The 16,861-nt window shown below is 34.4% G+C and overlaps 3 protein-coding genes across 4 annotated transcripts; 2 read left to right on the top strand and 1 right to left on the bottom strand.

Moving 5' to 3' along the window:
- Positions 1-1,813: 1,813 nt before the first annotated feature.
- LOC106365350 (respiratory burst oxidase homolog protein E) lies at positions 1,814-7,433 on the top strand. 2 transcript variants are annotated; one of them, XM_013804795.3, is made up of 13 exons: positions 1,823-2,883; positions 3,112-3,271; positions 4,180-4,228; positions 4,316-4,429; positions 4,498-4,923; positions 5,062-5,445; positions 5,525-5,736; positions 5,822-5,995; positions 6,085-6,238; positions 6,316-6,507; positions 6,604-6,732; positions 6,824-6,902; positions 7,038-7,433. In XM_013804795.3, the coding sequence occupies exons 1-13, from the start codon at positions 2,166-2,168 to the stop codon at positions 7,145-7,147; spliced, it is 2,901 nt and encodes a 966-aa protein (XP_013660249.2). In that variant the 5' UTR covers positions 1,823-2,165; the 3' UTR covers positions 7,148-7,433. The 2 variants fall into 2 exon arrangements, with proteins under 2 accessions (XP_048597552.1, XP_013660249.2); XM_048741595.1 differs by having other exon boundaries at positions 1,814-2,883; positions 4,498-5,445; positions 7,038-7,243.
- A 712-nt stretch (positions 7,434-8,145) lies between these two features.
- On the bottom strand, positions 8,146-10,305 carry LOC106363818 (probable flavin-containing monooxygenase 1). The gene is made up of 4 exons (XM_048741596.1): positions 10,137-10,305; positions 9,239-9,303; positions 8,694-9,043; positions 8,146-8,517 (listed from the first exon to the last, which is right to left on the bottom strand). Exons 1-4 carry the CDS (start codon positions 10,303-10,305, stop codon positions 8,163-8,165), a joined length of 939 nt encoding a protein of 312 aa, XP_048597553.1. The 3' UTR covers positions 8,146-8,162.
- A 3,716-nt stretch (positions 10,306-14,021) lies between these two features.
- On the top strand, positions 14,022-16,665 carry LOC106365351 (probable flavin-containing monooxygenase 1). The gene is made up of 5 exons (XM_013804796.3): positions 14,022-14,710; positions 14,874-15,114; positions 15,382-15,560; positions 15,640-15,989; positions 16,168-16,665. Exons 1-5 carry the CDS (start codon positions 14,252-14,254, stop codon positions 16,517-16,519), a joined length of 1,581 nt encoding a protein of 526 aa, XP_013660250.1. The 5' UTR covers positions 14,022-14,251; the 3' UTR covers positions 16,520-16,665.
- The last annotated feature ends 196 nt before the right edge of the window (positions 16,666-16,861 follow it).

Here is a 16,861-nt window from a genome sequence, read left to right as displayed (position 1 = left end):
ATTTATAAAGGAAAACAAGCACATTTACCATAGTCTTTTCCTTCTTTTGTCATGCGAATATATATTGTTTTAGAAATTGATTTTGTTAGCGAAAGGGATTTATCATTTTCATTGGAAGAAAATTCAACGTAAAAAGAAGCATGGGCTGTTCTAGCATGGATTGCACACATGAGTGGAATGCACGTTGAGTCGCTACCGTATCGTTTTCTATAGTATATAATTTGAAACCTCCTCACATTAAAACTATTAATTTGATTTGATTTAAGATTCTTCCCCCTAATTGCATATTAAAGGTTTGAGTATTAGCAGGTAACCAAGTCGTCTTGGTCTATTGGTAAAAAAGCTCTAGCTGGAGTTTCCGCCATAGGTTCGAGTAGCATTAACCATCCATAGACATTTTAAATGACAAAAGTTCTGGCTTTCTATGGGCCTCGTTGGATTAGTTTTTGGGTTTAGAAAACCTTTGGAATCCTTACAGTTATAAAAAAAAATATTAACAGGTGATTATGTTTTTAATCACCACATGCATACGTTTTGCAATTATGTATAATTATTGAATATTTTGTTTTAAGATCTGTATTAGCTTAAAATATGTTGAAATTTTTAAACAAATTATTAAATTTTCAAAAGAGTTCGTAGTGATCTTTACTTTGTTAAATAGTCTCATGGACTAGTCTAAGATTCGGTATCTTGTAAACTCATTCTCAATTGAAAAGGTATGAAATCCAGATTGGTTTAAAATAGTGAGAATTACAATCAACCAAATAACATTTAACTGCAAAGAGTTTTCTAGACTCATAATTCCACAACACCTCATATTAACAGAGCTTATAAAATCTTCCAACAAATAGCAATCGACTACATATTATTAATATTTTGGAAACTGACCCAAGCGCTAGTAAATGATGAAAGTGTGACAAATGGTATGAAACTGATTCGGCCGACAACACATACTAACTAATAGAGCCAAGAGAAGCCCATTAAACAATCTGAGAGTAGGCAACACATGTTAAATATTCTAGAAGGGGAGGAGGTACTCGAAACTTAGGACGTACAACATCGGCTTATGTACTGCTTTGCGACAAAGCGTAGCATTTAGGTTTAGTAGTCACTAAAACCTGAACCATAAGTTTATGTTCATTGAAAGCCTCCTTGTATATATATATCGCCGGTCTACTTTCATTACATTACAACTCTCGACCACCTTCTTCTTTGTCTTTTGTCTTTTGTCTTTGCCAATTCATCTTTTTTTTTTCTTCTAAATATATATAGCGTAGAAAATAATTACGTAATTCTTGTCTTCTCCCTTGCTATTTCATACTATTAATTAAAGAGTAAGGGCAACATATAAGTAACTGATTCTGTCATCGAAGCCTCTACGTGGCCTAATCTCCTAAGTTTCTGCCAGCGTATCAGACAACAATTCTTTCTCCTTCCTTTGCATATTCATCAAGGTAACCCACAACAGATCACTAATACCGATTATTATCATTCAAGTTTGTATTCAATACTAATTAGTTTGTTATTTTTAATGACTAGGTTGTGATTAATGATGTAATTCGTAGTAATAGTTCTTTTTAACATTAATTTCGGCGGCTATAAACTCTGTACTAGTTAAATATTGTGAATTAATACCATGCAAGTTTGTAATAATTAGGTTGTGATTAATGATTTGATCGTGGTAATTGTTCTTTTTAACATTGATTCCGGCGGCTAATAAATTAAATATTGTGAATGAGTCACATACGTTAGACCATAACACAATGTTAATATATTCTCATCCATTTTTTCTTTGTGGTAAACAACACCAACTACTCTTTATATTTATTTCAAAATAATAACAATATAGTTAGTTTAAGTAGATAGGAAAAAAGAATACATCAACAAGAAAAAAGAAAGAAAGGCAACAACTGTGAAACATGACTTAGCCACACACACAAAATAAAATTTGAGCGTTGAAAATTGTGTGCAAGTCTTTGTATTGATCGGTTGAGAAGTGCCTCTCTTGTTTTCATATCCTCTTTCCTTATTATTATTTTTCTCACCTTCTTGATTTTCTTCTCTTCTCTGGCGATGGCTGAAAATAGAGAGGGAATATATTTAATTTTATTTAAATTACATATACACGTAAATGAGTGTAGGTGTTTGGTTGATTAGTCTTCCACATGAAGTTATCTCCCAAGAGCTTCTCAAATTTTAGTCTCTCCAATGACGACGACGGCGTGGAGCTAAGACCTTCACCAGTTGCCGGCGGCGCAATGCTGCCGATTTTCCTCAGCAGTTTGAGTCGTAATGGAAGCGGAAGCAGCTGGAAGAGGGAGCTCGTGGAGGTGACTCTTGAGCTCGACGGCGACGACTCCATTGTCGTCTGCGGAATGTCAGAGGCGGCGTCTGTTGATACACGGCCAAGACTAATGAGGAATCTATCAACGGCTCCTGCGAGGATCAGGCAGACACTGGAGAAGTTACTAAGGTCGGAGTCGTCAAGAACGACGGTTTCTTCAGTAGGCGCGCGAGAGATCTCGATTGAGACGGGAAGGTTTGGGAGGATACGGCAGACGTTGGGGAAGCTACTAAGGTCGGACTCGACAAGAACAACGACTTCTGTCGGCCGGGAGAGAGATATAGAAAGTCAGGGGAGAGAGACACCGATCATGTCCGCGAGAGATAAACGGAAGGAAGAGGTGAAGCTGCAGCGAACGAGGTCAAGCGCCCAAAGAGCGTTACAAGGGTTACAGTTTATCAACAAGACAACCAAAGGAAACAGCTGCGGTTGCGGTTGGGACTGCGATTGCGATGAGATGTGGAAGAAAGTTGAAAAGAGATTCGAAACGCTTTCTAAAGAAGGGTTGCTTGCGCGAGAATATTTCGGAGAGTGCGTTGGTAAGCGAAACAATAAACCCTAGAAATAAGAATCATCTACAGTATTCACAACTTAAGATTTTGGGAGCCAAAAACAATTTAGAAAAAAAATTATTTTTAAAAAAAAAAAATAATTTGGTAATTATGTCTAGATATATTTAACTTTCAAAAATTTTGAGACCAAAAAACCAATATTCATTTCGTTATGTCACGAACGGACTCTGAATAACAAACTCTTGTTTGAGATAGGGATGAAGGATTCAAAAGAGTTCGCGGTGAGTGTGTTCGACGCTTTGGCTCGAAGGAGAAGGCAGAAGCTGGAGAAGATAACAAAAGATGAGCTTCATGATTTCTGGTTACTCATTTCTGACCAAAGCTTCGACGCGCGTCTTCAAATCTTCTTTGATATGTACGTTTCCGACACTCTCTTTCTCTTTCTTTCTTTTAAAGTATTTTTTCTTTAATACATTTTGGTTTGTCTTTACGTTTATAACTGTTACGGGAATAACGCAAAGCATAAGAAAACAAATGTATTGACCATGTGCAGCGTATAATTAGTTGTTGATGACAACAATGATTGACGAATTGTTTATGGGTAATTTTAATACTTTTATCTGTTTAGTATCCTGATTTCTCAATAATGCAGATAGATGATCGCAACTTGCGGTTTTAAATTTGGGTTATTTAGCTGGTTATATCATAAATTGCTCAGTAAATTTTGCTGATTCATGAAACCATTAGCTAATGAATCACTTCTTGATTGGAAAAATGTTGTTATCTCTTTAGTGAGACTACCACAAATTCACTAAGTTATGTGTTAGGTATATATGTCTAAGGCAATGCAAGCAAAATGTTAACTATATCCTTGTTGATAGATAGATGCATCATTTAAATAACGTGATGTTCTTAGCCGTTGGATCTGTTAGTTCACGCAATCAACGGTGAACAACATTTGAGTGGGTTAAAAAAAAAAACTTTTGAGTGAGTTTGACTATTGGGCTGCGGTTTAATTGGCCCAGTAAAACAAACTTTTACCAGATTTTCAAAAAATTGTTTCATCTTTCATCTTTCATCTTTCTTCCCGCTAATAGTTTCTTGCAAGTAAAGCTTTTAGGAAAGAGGCCTTGTTCTTATGTTTTTTTTTACCAAACATTTATTTCAACATTATTTTTCAGTTATTCAGTCATTTTTGTGAAACATATGTTTTTGCTTGTATATTTGTTGGTAATTAGTATTGTTTTTCGTTGAATAATGCTGTTATACTTTTTAAGTTGTCAGTGTTTCTAATTTTTTTTAAATGCTACCTGTTTGTTATAGGGCTGATAGCAATGAAGACGGGAGGATCACCAAAGAAGAAATCAAAGAAGTAATATTATTTTATTTTAACATATAGTTGCAAACGCCTACATTGCGTTTAAGATAATCAAATTAACGTTTAACTTTTGAAACACAGCTCTTAATGCTAAGTGCATCAGCAAACAAGTTAGCAAAACTCAAGGAACAAGCAGAAGAGTACGCATCTCTGATCATGGAAGAACTTGATCCAGAGAATTTTGGATACATCGAGGTAAACAGCATACAATGTACTCTTAATCTTCAAAAACACTATATCAAGGACCATCCATGTTGTTTCAGTTATGGCAACTCGAGACACTCTTACTTCAGAGAGACACGTACATGGACTACAGTAGACCGCTTAGCACGGCAAGTGTTGGCATAACTACACCAAGACGGAATCTAATTAAACCTCGTAGTGTGGTTCTAAAATGTAGACGAAAGCTTCAGTGTTTGGTTCTAGATAACTGGCAACGAATATGGGTGCTGTTACTATGGTTCACCGTCATGGCCATTCTCTTTGTCTGGAAGTTCTTACAGTACAGAGACAAAGCTGCTTTTAAGGTCATGGGCTATTGTTTAACCACTGCTAAAGGAGCTGCAGAGACTCTCAAGCTCAACATGGCTCTAGTTCTGTTACCTGTCTGTAGAAACACCTTGACTTGGCTTAGATCAACACGCGCTCGAGCTTTTGTTCCTTTTGATGATAATATCAACTTCCATAAGGTAATAATACAAAATATTTTTTCTCATAATTTAGGGACTATGTCTATGTATATAATTTCCAAGAAAATTGGAGTCTACGGCCAATATTTCATTGGGATGTGCTCAGATCCGGCCATGACCTCTCTGTTTGTGTTTCAGATTATTGCTTGTGCCATAGTGATTGGGATACTTGTTCATGCTGGTACTCATTTAGCATGTGACTTTCCACGGATTATAAACTCAACTCCAGAAGATTTTGCCTTGATTGCTTCTCCCTTCAATGGTGTTAAGCCCACATTTAAAGACCTGATGACAGGTGCAGAAGGGATCACTGGGATCTCTATGGTGATCTTGACAACCATCGCATTCACATTAGCATCAACTCATTTCAGGAGAAACCGTGTGAGTCTACCGGCACCACTTGATCGGTTAACTGGCTTTAACGCATTCTGGTACACTCATCACCTTCTAGTGGTTGTCTACATTATGCTCATTGTGCATGGGACCTTACTCTTCTTTGCTGATAAGTGGTATCAAAAAACTGTAAGCATGACCTTTGCTCTTAAAGCTATATGTTCAAAATGTCTTGAAACCTAAATGTGTTGCTGTTGAAACCTCTCAGACATGGATGTACATCTCGGTTCCTCTGATGCTCTATGCAGCAGAACGAAGTATACGAGCTTGTAGGTCCAACCATTACTCTGTCAAAATCCTTAAGGTTTCTATGCTACCAGGGGAAGTACTCAGCATAATCATGTCAAAGCCTCCTGGGTTTAAGTACAAGAGTGGTCAGTACATATTCTTGCAATGTCCAACAATCTCTAGATTTGAATGGTGAGTAACTGATGCCAAACTCCTCATAATGTTTAGCAAACATCTTTAGTTTTCACATATGTAGATGTTACCTAAACCTTTCCAGGCACCCTTTTTCTATTACCTCTGCACCAGGAGATGAACAACTTAGTATTCATATCAGAACACAAGGAGACTGGACAGAGGAGCTACAACGAGTTCTAACAGTGGGCAAAGATCTTTCAACATGCGTGATTGGGAGAACAAAATTCGCTGCCCATTGCAATATTGACTTACAAGAGTAAACTCCAAGACACCTTCTTTGCTTCCTCTTACTTTCATTACAATACTTAGTTGTATTAACATGCCTTGTTGATCTTGCATTGGCAGCCGACCGAAGTTACTAGTAGACGGTCCATATGGAGCTCCAGCACAGGACTACAGAAGTTATGATGTCTTGCTCCTCATTGGATTGGGAATAGGAGCTACTCCTTTCATAAGCATCCTCAAGGATCTCATGAACAATTCAAGAGATGAACAGATAGTAAGCCTGTTTCAATGCACCAGATAAGTTGAATCTTATAAGGAACCTTATAGTATCTCTAACTTCATATGGCACAGTTAAATGAGTTCAGCAGATCAGATTTTAGCTGGAATAGCTATACATCTTCATATACCACACCGACCCCAACTTCAACACAAGGAGGGGAAAAAAAGGCAGTGAAGGCTCACTTTTACTGGGTCACAAGGGAGCCAGGATCGGTTGAATGGTTTAGAGGAGTGATGGAGGAGATATCAGACATGGACTACAGAGTACTTAACACCAACATATCTTCTTCTATTTCCCATCACCAGTTAGCTTGCTTGATCGCGATACTAACATATTCATTCATCTTTCTCGTGAGACAGGGCCAGATTGAGTTGCACAACTATCTTACAAGTGTATATGATGAAGGAGATGCAAGATCAACCCTGATAAAGATGGTCCAGGCTTTGAACCATGCCAAACATGGAGTTGATATTCTATCCGGAACACGGGTAAGAAGAAGTGTTACATATCATTAGACCAACACTATGTCCCAATGTTACCTAACCACTAACAAGGATATAACCTCATTCATTTGAACAGGTGAGAACACATTTTGCAAGACCCAACTGGAAGGAAGTTTTTGGTAGCATAGCAAGAAAGCATCCAAATTCAACAGTCGGTAAAATATTATTCTATACAATGATTGCAATAGCAATAAGTAACACCAGACAAACACAAGAAAGAGCCTGTTTGGTAATATATAGCTCAAGGCATTACAGATGATTATGTGAAAATTACTTGTGTTATTGTGCAGGAGTGTTTTACTGTGGCATACCAACCGTGGCAAAGGAGTTGAAGAAGCAAGCACAGGAAATGAGTCAAAAGACAACCACAAGGTTCGAGTTCCATAAGGAAAATTTCTAATTCGATGCTACAAGTCAAGCTTCTATCATCACTTTAAAGAAAGTGAGATTTAAAATGACGCCAGCCACTATTTTTCTCATACTAAGTTCATAGCCATTTAGGAAAATAGATCATATATACTATTTGTATAGACCGGCCTAAAGGCATGAAAATAACACAAATATAAGTACTTTACTAAATGATATATAGGTCTTTTTCCAGAGCTGCCCCAATTTGTATTTCCATTACCTCAAGCTATTTGTAGTCGCAGAGGAAGAAAATATAAAACAAGAAAGGTTTCATGGACAAAATGCCTTGTCTAAATTGTTAAACTCTAGCAAAATCACAGTCTGTTACAAAAAAAAAAAAAAATTCAGAGAAAGAAGCAACATAGAGGTTGGAGTTTAATCATGTTTGATAGTTTTCAGCTATTTAGAAGCCCATCTTCGGATCCGTCTCTTAAGCGTATAACCCACAAACACTCCCGCAGAATAGAAGAATATAGTACACCCACACACACATTACATGTACACATAATACGTAAACTCATTGCATATCTCCAAATTGTTTGTCTATAATAATCTACCTGTTCAGTATTGTAAGCTAATGAGTCTGGGCCAAGTAAGGATCTTAAATCATTACATGATTTGAAAATTGGGCAATCATAAATCCTAGATTCTGAGCTATAACAAAGATCCTGCCCCCTTTTCATTCTGATCAATTTTTGATAAGCATGCCAAAATTCATCCTGATTATCATCCTTTTCAAATCCAAACAAAAACCACAACAAAGACCAAGCAAAGCAGAAAAAGGAAACAAATCTTAGAACATAATGCTAGGGCGATCCGGAGATGGACGCTAAAACCAAAGACGTCCAAATCACAAATTATTGAGTAGATAAAGTCTAATAGTCTATAATGTAATGAAAATAGCTTCCAGCTACGTAGATTATGTTGGATTCTTGCAAGTAGCTTCGTTGTGGCCAGTCTTGCACCACCTTTGAACAACACTTGTTACACTTCTTGTTGTAGTATATTTATTTAGTTTCTTCTTGATCGAATCGATAATCTTGAGAACCATAAGGACAAAATACGTCAAGGAACAAGTTGGATTTTCTCCGAGGATTGAGTCCCATGTCATTACATAGATCATCAGCATGTTGGATGCTGAAAGTAGAAATGCAGTGATTTTTATAGAATCTGCTTGATTTTTTCATCACTTTCATTTCTTTATAGAATTGGTACAACATTTTCTCTTTGCTTGGTAATTTGAATTTCTCATCCATGAGCCGGTTTAACCACATGGAACGTAACTCTGATGCGCGTACGTTCGAGTTACTTTGAACGTATCCCACGAAGCCCATGTTTGGTATCAATGGATGGATTGTTCCCCTGAAATTTATTTATTAGTATTTGCTATTATAACCAACGGTTGAGTTTTAAATTAGCATAAGAATTAATATACTCCATATGCTTGAATTGTGCACCAACGGATTAGCGTTTCAGATACAGTATTGTTTTTTTTCATCTTTTCATTCAAAAATTTGTACGAGATTTTAATTAAGTACCTGTACAACGGCATGAGACCCCATGGAAACTCAAGCCAACTTCGAAATGGTTCAGGAATAATGGCTTTTAGTTTCTTGTCTCCATCATAACCAGTCGCGAGTATCACAACATCAGCTTCTAGCGTAGTCCCATCCTCAAACTCAATCCCTTCATCACAAAAGCACCATTTTGGTGTTTTCTTAAAACGGATCATCCCTTTATCCGCTTCCTCGAAGAAATTCTCCGGTATGATCGCCATTTGACAAGAAGCATAGTCTTCTTCAAAAGGATGGTCCGGTTTAAGACCATATTTCTCTAGAGGAAGCTTCCAGGTAACATATGATTCGATGAATTTTGATACCATAGCTCGCTGTTTTTCACATGCTTACAAAAACTTAGTCAATCCACATAAACTAACGCAATTTATAGAGACAAAATTAAGATCACTGACCAGAAGAGAGAATAGGAGGCAAAAGAGGGTTCTAAGGAAGCTTCGGTTAGGCTTATCATGGAGGAACTGAGCAGCTATCGTAGAGTAGAACAAGAAGAATGGTAGACCCCACACCCAATAATGCGGAATCACCCAATGTGTTGTTCTCACCACCATTGTGCATGCTTGTCCACCTTCTCCTGCAAAATTTACATATTTTGTTTATTTTTGGGTATCATATTAGATTTATATTTAATGATCGAAATATAGTTAATTATGAATCCGCTGGTTAATTATTTCCAAACTTGTTAATAACGGTTTGATTTTGCCAATCAGAACCACGATCCAAGTCGAACCTAAAATATAGCTTTTAACGTGAGAGCTATGTTGCAAGTTATTTACGAAATTTTTTTATTCAGATAGATTTGAAATTCGTATTTATTTTTGATTAATTTAGATACTTTATTCATTAAGGGTATAAACGATATTAACCGCTTTAAATTTTAACGTGAGAGCTCCGTTGCAAAAATTTACTTCGTAAATAATAGTATGGATATAAATTTTAGTATTTGATTTATCTTTTTAAAAACATAATTAATAATTTATTATGTTGATTTTGATTTAATAGTTATAAATAGATAAATATTTATAAGAACACTATGCCCGTATATGCGGGTATAACACCTAGTATCTACATATATTATATTTTGAATTGAGCCAAATGGTAAGAGTGACGGATGCTAAGCTAATCAATTGTTGAATACTCACTCCGTTTCAATTTAATTGTTATTGTAGAGTAAAATTTTTGTTTTAAAATAAGTGTCGTTTTATAATTTCAGTACAAAATTTATTGACTTTATATTCAAATATATTTTTCTATTGGTTAAAATGTGGTTAAATGTATTGGTAATGATGTTTTTATTTTAGAAATATGCAAAATTAAATATTTTCTTAATCTGTGTGCTCAACTCTATGAAACGGAGGGAATAATAATCGACTTTTCTGAAGAATTATTATGTGTGTGTATATATACCTCGATTGGCTAAAGCAGACTCTAAAGCCAAATCAATGGCAGATTTCTTGAAGCCAACGGCGACTTTCTTGCCACGAAGGAGATCAAGAGCTTCTTCTTTCTCTAACTTGCAGTAATCCATCGAATGCATCACTAAACTGAATCCATCCAAGTGAATTCTGGAAAACATCTGTCACATGCCTTGAAACTGAATCCAACCAAGTGATCTTGGCTTATTGGTAAAAAGGTTTCGGTTAAAATTTTCGCCATGAGTTTGATATCCTTTGGCTACCATAGACGCTTTAAGTGACAATAAAACCTAGATTTCTATGGACCTCTTGATGATTAGTCTTTGGACCTAGAAAATTTTTAAAATCACACCAAAGTTAAAAAAAAAATTGAATCCATAACACCAAACTAAATATACAACCTAGACTAGCTACTACCTAACGCAATTCCGGTAATAGTATAAACTTAATAATTGTGTAAATTTCCTTATATTTAAATAGATATATTTACTGTTAACATATATGTAAATAATTTGTTTATAGAGTTAGGCATTTTGTATAAATAAGCATATTGGCTAATGAATAATTTTGAGAAAGCTATTGTAATTTCTTTCAAACTTATCAAAATAACAGAGGTAAGATCTATGAATTATGAATTTTTTAATCTATTTTTATCTTTTATTTTTGATTCATATTTTGGAAATTTATGTTTTTATTTGGGATTTTGGTTTAAGGGAAATTGCACCCTATATACATGAAAAAAATTTAAATATACTAACTAATCAAAATTCTCCCCTCTCTCTTACTTTCTCTTCCTATCTCTCTCTACTCTCTCTCCCAAAATCTAATTTTCATTTTTTGTTTGGTTATTTGGCAAATAAGCCCTTGGTTTAATAACAAAAAGACAAAAGAAAAATAATCATGTACTTTGGATTTTATTTTAAGGTTGTGCGTTATGTTATTTGATATTGAAAAGGAAATTAAAAAAGACGCACAAATTCCTTATTTGGATTGCATGATTCTGCTTTGACAAAATATAGTTCATTAGCATTGGTCTCCACTCCACGTGATTATTTATCTACTTGATGGTGGTCACGAGTCACGACTCACGAAGATGTTCAAGGATGATGGCTCCAATATATATACGGATCCAATGGAGTGATGATATGATGTTGTCGTGGATTATGAGCATTAACCAATTGATGGATTCACAGAATGACATGAGACGACGGAGATTCACGACTACTATAGCATTCTTTACTGAATCGACGACTTTGCATTGACAACGTATAAAAGCCATTGACGGCCCTATGGTCAGGTATAAATAGCATTAAGTAACACCAGGCAAACACAAGACATAACATGTTGGCTAATATTTAGGCCAAGGCATTACAAAGCATTATGTGAACACGACTTATGCTATTGTCCAGAATATTATACTGTGGCAAAGGAGTTGAAGAAGCAAGCACAAGATTGAGTAAAAAACAACCACACGGTTCGAATTCCATTGGAGAATTTCTAATTTGGTGCTACAAGTTTTCTATTATCACTTACCCAAAAGAAAATGAGATTTAAAATCACGCCAGCCACTATTTTTCTCATGCTAACATCACAGCCACTTAGCAAAATAGATTATACACACTGTTACACAAGGAAACAATGTCCTGCATATTTGTATAGACCGGCCTAAAGGCATAATGAAAATAACAAATATAAGTTACTTTACTGAATGGTATATATGCGTCTTTCCAGTTTCTTTTCCATTTCCATTACGGCAAGCTATTAGTAGTCACAGACTCACAGAGGAAGAAAATGTTAAACAACAAAGGTTTCATCGACAGTGTCCTGTGTAAATTGTTACTGAAACGCATTCAAGAAGAAGAGTACAGTAATGCCTTTTGTTTATAAGCAATTAATAGGGAGAAAAAGTCAAACCTACATGCATTGGCTCTCAGCATGCATCACTTTTCATTCTTTTCACTGCAGATCAACAAATTAATACTTTTATTCGATTAGTGGCGTAATCAATAGTGCAAATAAACAGACAGTGCAGACTGCAGATCAAATAATTTATGCAAAAAATGTAGATATAACTGATCAAACTAATTTATTGAATCATCATATTTGATTGATTGTTGAAAAAGTTAAAATAATGAATATAAATAGGTAATCCAAATATATAATTTATATTAACATATTTTAAAGATAATATATATAAAGTATATATTTTATATATCATTTTCATAAATATTTTTTTTTAATAATTTATTAAAGAAGAAATATTAAACTATATTTTGAGAGGATTTTTGTTCGGTTTGAAAGTGAAAGACATAAGCTAAGTGAATCTATTTATCAACAACTATTGGGGGGGGGGGGGGGGGGATGCCCCAACAATTTTTCTTCTTCTCTGAAGATTAATACTTTTTTTTATTTAATATTTTTGTTTATCAAAGACAACGTTACATCAAAAAAGCCAAAATAAACTAACCCAAATGTAATCTAACATGTATGACTTTTGGTGCTTTCCTTTCATCAGAATGATCTTGTTTTACATTTTTAACAATCTAACCCATTCGTTTAAACTTAATGTTGAATGTTGCCAATACATTAATATCAAAATTATTTTACGTTTTTAACAATCGACATGCTTCCCTTCATCAGAACGGGATGCTTTCACTTTCATTGTCTAACATAAAAGTTCTCTGAATAAGGATATATATTTCTTTGGTTAAATCTATCTCGAGAGAGATTCTTTCAAAAATTCTTGTTCTAAAACCCATTGAACAACTTGCGAAAGCCATTACAACAAAGATCGAAATAAAAAAAATATATCTCCGTTTACAGAAGTCGGAGGAAAGCAAAAATACCCTGGAAACTTTGAAAGAAACAAACAGAATAAAACCATAATACTAGAAAAAAGAGAACTATTGGAAGAGAAATCTCAGCTCCGGTGATAAGAAAGTCATCAGTGCAGACACAAAAAAGATCTCCATTTCTTCTTGACGACTTGGGTTTTTCTCTCTTTTAGTTGTTTAAAATCAATGGTTGTCCTGCGATTAAAAAGTTAAATATCAAATAAATACTACACTACTAAGAGTTTTCATGTACCATACGCAGAAATAATATTTTTAAATATAAATTTTTTTATTTTAAAATAATTTTTTAATTTACATTTGGATAATATTATTTTTTATTTTAACTTAAACATTTTGAAATAAAACAAAATCACAAATATATGTTTGAATAAATTTTGGATTTTTGTTTGTTTGATTAAAATATGTTAAACTAGGAAAATCAATTTGTTAAATAACCTAATGAAGCGATAAATTTAAATATAATTTTATAATTTAACTATGTAAAAGTTATTTGATTAATGTTGCTTTAGTTTTGTATTGGTTGATGCACATTTATAATTAATTTTTGTAAAATGTATTTATTTATACAAAATATGATATACAAGTTGATGTAAAAATTATATTAGTAATTATATTTAGCTTATATATATATATTAATTTAATATTTATATATGAGTTTTAGTTATTAATATATATAATAGTCTTGTCAAAAATATTTATATAGAAATTTACATTAGTGATGATATAAGAGTTAATAGTCATTATACCATATTTTATAAATCTTACCATATATATAAAATTTTAAGAGGAAAATTGTATATGTCACAGTTATGTTAATGCTTTTTTATATTTTTACAAGCCTTGTCACTTTTATATTAAATATGATGATGACACATATGCAAATCAATTCACAAATTATGTTTAGGGATATCCATTTTAAATAAGTTGGATTTATTCTGCACATTTGTTTAAAGTCAATAGCATTTCCATTCAGATATATTCTTTTATTGCTAAGTATCTTAGCAATAAAAGAAAAAAAATAAAGAAAATAAAGAAAGAAACTCAATGTTTATCAAACAAGATTTTGCTAGATATCCATCAGAATTCTCTTCGACACATGTTTATTTATAAGTGGATTTATTCTTTACAAGTTGATAAAACATAATCCAACCACAAAACGCTTTACAAATAAGCCATGCAAATACACAAATCACTCAAAAGTTAAAACACTCTTTCATAAAAGCCATTTCTTTCTCTCCCATAATCTCTCTCAATGGCTTCTAACCATAATACTCTTAATTCTTCAAGAGTAGCGATCATCGGTGCTGGTGTCAGCGGCTTAGCAGCTGCTAAACACTTAGCTCGACATAATCCGACCGTGTTCGAAGCCTCGGATTCGGTGGGAGGTGTTTGGAGGAACTGCACTTACGGGACGACTAAGTTACAATCGCCTCGAGCCAGTTACGAATTCTCTGACTTTCTATGGCACGATGGGAATAATACTGCTTTCCCAACTTACGTTGAGATATTAGATTACTTGGAATCTTACGCTAAGCATTTTGATCTTTTCAAGTACATCAAGTTTGGCTCTAAGGTCACTGAAGTTAGGTTCAACGGTGAAGTTGAAGCTCCACAGATGGTTGGCCTCGGTGATTACGGCAACTTGTTGCCCGGAAAACCTGTCTGGGAAGTCGCTGTTCAGACCAGAGATAGAAATCCTGAAGATATTCAGGTTAGTCTCAATTCTTTTACATGCTTCCTTCTCATATATTTGCATATGTACGCTTTCATGCAGATCCATCTGCTTTCTCATATATAATTTTTATTTTAAAATAATAACAATTAGTTTATACGTACTTGTACATCTAATTGTGAATTATTGTGTGTATGTGCAGTGGCATGCATTTGAGTTCGTAGTCATATGTACCGGAAAATATGGTGATGTACCAAGAATACCGACGTTTCCTTTGAAGAAAGGGCCGGAAATATTCAATGGGACAGTAATGCATTCGCTGGATTACTGCAAGTTAGAGAAAGAAGAAGCTTCCCATCTCCTTCGTGGCAAGAAAGTCGCCGTCGTTGGCTTCAAGAAATCCGCCATTGATTTGGCTTTAGAGTCTGCTTTAGCTAATCAAGGTATATATATATATATTTGATCAAACAAAAAAGGTATATATATATAATTCAACATAATTACGATTACGGGGGTTGCTCCAATTAGTTCATAACTTTATCAATGGTTTTATATTCTTGTTCTACTTGGATCATGATTCTGTTTTGCACAACCAAACCGTTTCTCACAAGTTTGGAACTGATTAAATATTCAATATAATTTACTTTTCTTCGATCATTAAATATAAAATTAAGATGATTCAGAAAGAACAAAATATTTAAATATCGCAGGAGAAGGAGGACAAGCATGCACAATGGTGGTGAGAACACCACATTGGGTGATTCCGCATTACTGGATTTGGGGCCTACCATTCTTCTTGTTCTACTCAACTAGAGCTTCTCAGTTCATCCATGATAGGCCTAACCAAAGCTTCCTTAGAACCCTCTTTTACCTCCTATTCTCACTTCTGGTTAGTGATCTTAATTTTGCCTCTATAAATTGCACAATTTTATGTGGATTGTCTAACTTCTTGTAAACATGAAAAACAGCGTACTGTGGTATCCAAATTCATTGAATCATATGTTATGTGGAAGCTTCCTCTAAAAAAATATGGTCTTAAACCTGACCATCCTTTTGAAGAAGACTATGCTTCTTGTCAAATGGCTTTAGTACCGGATAATTTTTTCGAAGCAGCAGATAAAGGGATGATCCGGTTTAGGAAAACATCAAAATGGTGCTTTTATGATAAAGGGATTGAGTTTGAGGATGGGACTACGCTAGAAGCTGATGTTGTGATACTCGCCACTGGTTATGATGGAGACAAGAAACTCAAAGCCATTATTCCTGAAGCTTTTCGAACTTGGCTTGAGTTTCCATGTGGCCTCATGCCTTTGTACAGGTACTTCATTAAAATCTAGTCCAAAAAATTCAATGAATAGATAACACCGAGTCACCGATATTGTAACCGAAAAGCTAATGCGTTGGTGAAGCCTAAATATAATATTAATTTTTGTGCTGTTTCCTGTTTGAAACTCAACCGTTGGTTATAATAGCATATACTAATAAATAAATTTCAGGGCAACAATCCATCCATTGATACCAAACATGGGCTTCGTGGGATACGTTCAAAGTAACTGGAACGTACGCACAGCAGAGCTAAGTTCCATGTGGTTAAGCCGGCTCATGGATGAGAAATTCAAATTGCCGAGCAAAGAGAAAATGTTGGACCAATTCTTTAAAGAAGTAGAAGTGATGAAAAGGTCGAGCAGATTCTATACAAACCATTGCTTTTCTACTTTCATTATCCAACATGCTGATGATCTGTGTAATGACATGGGACTCAACCCTTGGCGAAAATCCAACTTCTTCCGTGACGTATTTTGTCCTTATGGTTCTCAAGATTATCGATTTGATCAAGAAGAAACTTAAAATTTAGTTTTATGTTTGTTTTTTTTAATTTCTTCTTTCCAAAAAAAATAATAAAAATAATGGAAATTTATGTGCTTGTCGGAAAGAAATGCTTTTAACCAAGATGTAAAATAGAGAGATCAATACCAAAATTGATATTGTGACTTTACTTGTATCTTCATAGCATCACCCTAGCTAGTGTTAGTTTTTGAGTGACTTCTTAGATTGACTTTTATTTTTATTTAAAGAGAGAGATTGAGTACCGTTTTCATTTGATATACTTTGATAATTTATTGAAATAGTTATCGCATGTTTTGTTATGACTATATTAACTAAACTATATTTTGATCTTCTGCGATATGT

This window comes from Brassica napus, chromosome A9 (assembly GCF_020379485.1).
Source record: "Brassica napus cultivar Da-Ae chromosome A9, Da-Ae, whole genome shotgun sequence".
Lineage (NCBI taxonomy): Eukaryota > Viridiplantae > Streptophyta > Magnoliopsida > Brassicales > Brassicaceae > Brassica > Brassica napus.
Note: the sequence above shows the minus strand (reverse complement) of the source record. Positions and strands in the feature narration are given on the sequence as shown.

What these genes read in the sequence shown, in the direction of transcription:
- LOC106365350 (XM_048741595.1), top strand. Translation starts at nt 2,166, where the DNA reads ATGAAGTTATCTCCCAAGAGCTTCTCAAATTTTAGTCTCTCCAATGAC. An exon ending in ATATTTCGGAGAGTGCGTTG is followed by an intron (nt 2,884 to 3,111) that starts GTAAGCGAAACA and finishes TGTTTGAGATAG; the next exon opens with GGATGAAGGATTCAAAAGAG. An exon ending in ATTCAAGAGATGAACAGATA is followed by an intron (nt 6,239 to 6,315) that starts GTAAGCCTGTTT and finishes CATATGGCACAG; the next exon opens with TTAAATGAGTTCAGCAGATC.
- LOC106363818 (XM_048741596.1), bottom strand. Translation starts at nt 10,305, where the DNA reads ATGTTTTCCAGAATTCACTTGGATGGATTCAGTTTAGTGATGCATTCG. An exon ending in GGGTGATTCCGCATTATTGG is followed by an intron (nt 9,044 to 9,238) that starts GTGTGGGGTCTA and finishes TGTGAAAAACAG; the next exon opens with CGAGCTATGGTATCAAAATT. An exon ending in GGTCTCATGCCGTTGTACAG is followed by an intron (nt 8,518 to 8,693) that starts GTACTTAATTAA and finishes AATAAATTTCAG; the next exon opens with GGGAACAATCCATCCATTGA.
- LOC106365351 (XM_013804796.3), top strand. Translation starts at nt 14,252, where the DNA reads ATGGCTTCTAACCATAATACTCTTAATTCTTCAAGAGTAGCGATCATC. An exon ending in GAAATCCTGAAGATATTCAG is followed by an intron (nt 14,711 to 14,873) that starts GTTAGTCTCAAT and finishes GTGTATGTGCAG; the next exon opens with TGGCATGCATTTGAGTTCGT. An exon ending in GGCCTCATGCCTTTGTACAG is followed by an intron (nt 15,990 to 16,167) that starts GTACTTCATTAA and finishes AATAAATTTCAG; the next exon opens with GGCAACAATCCATCCATTGA.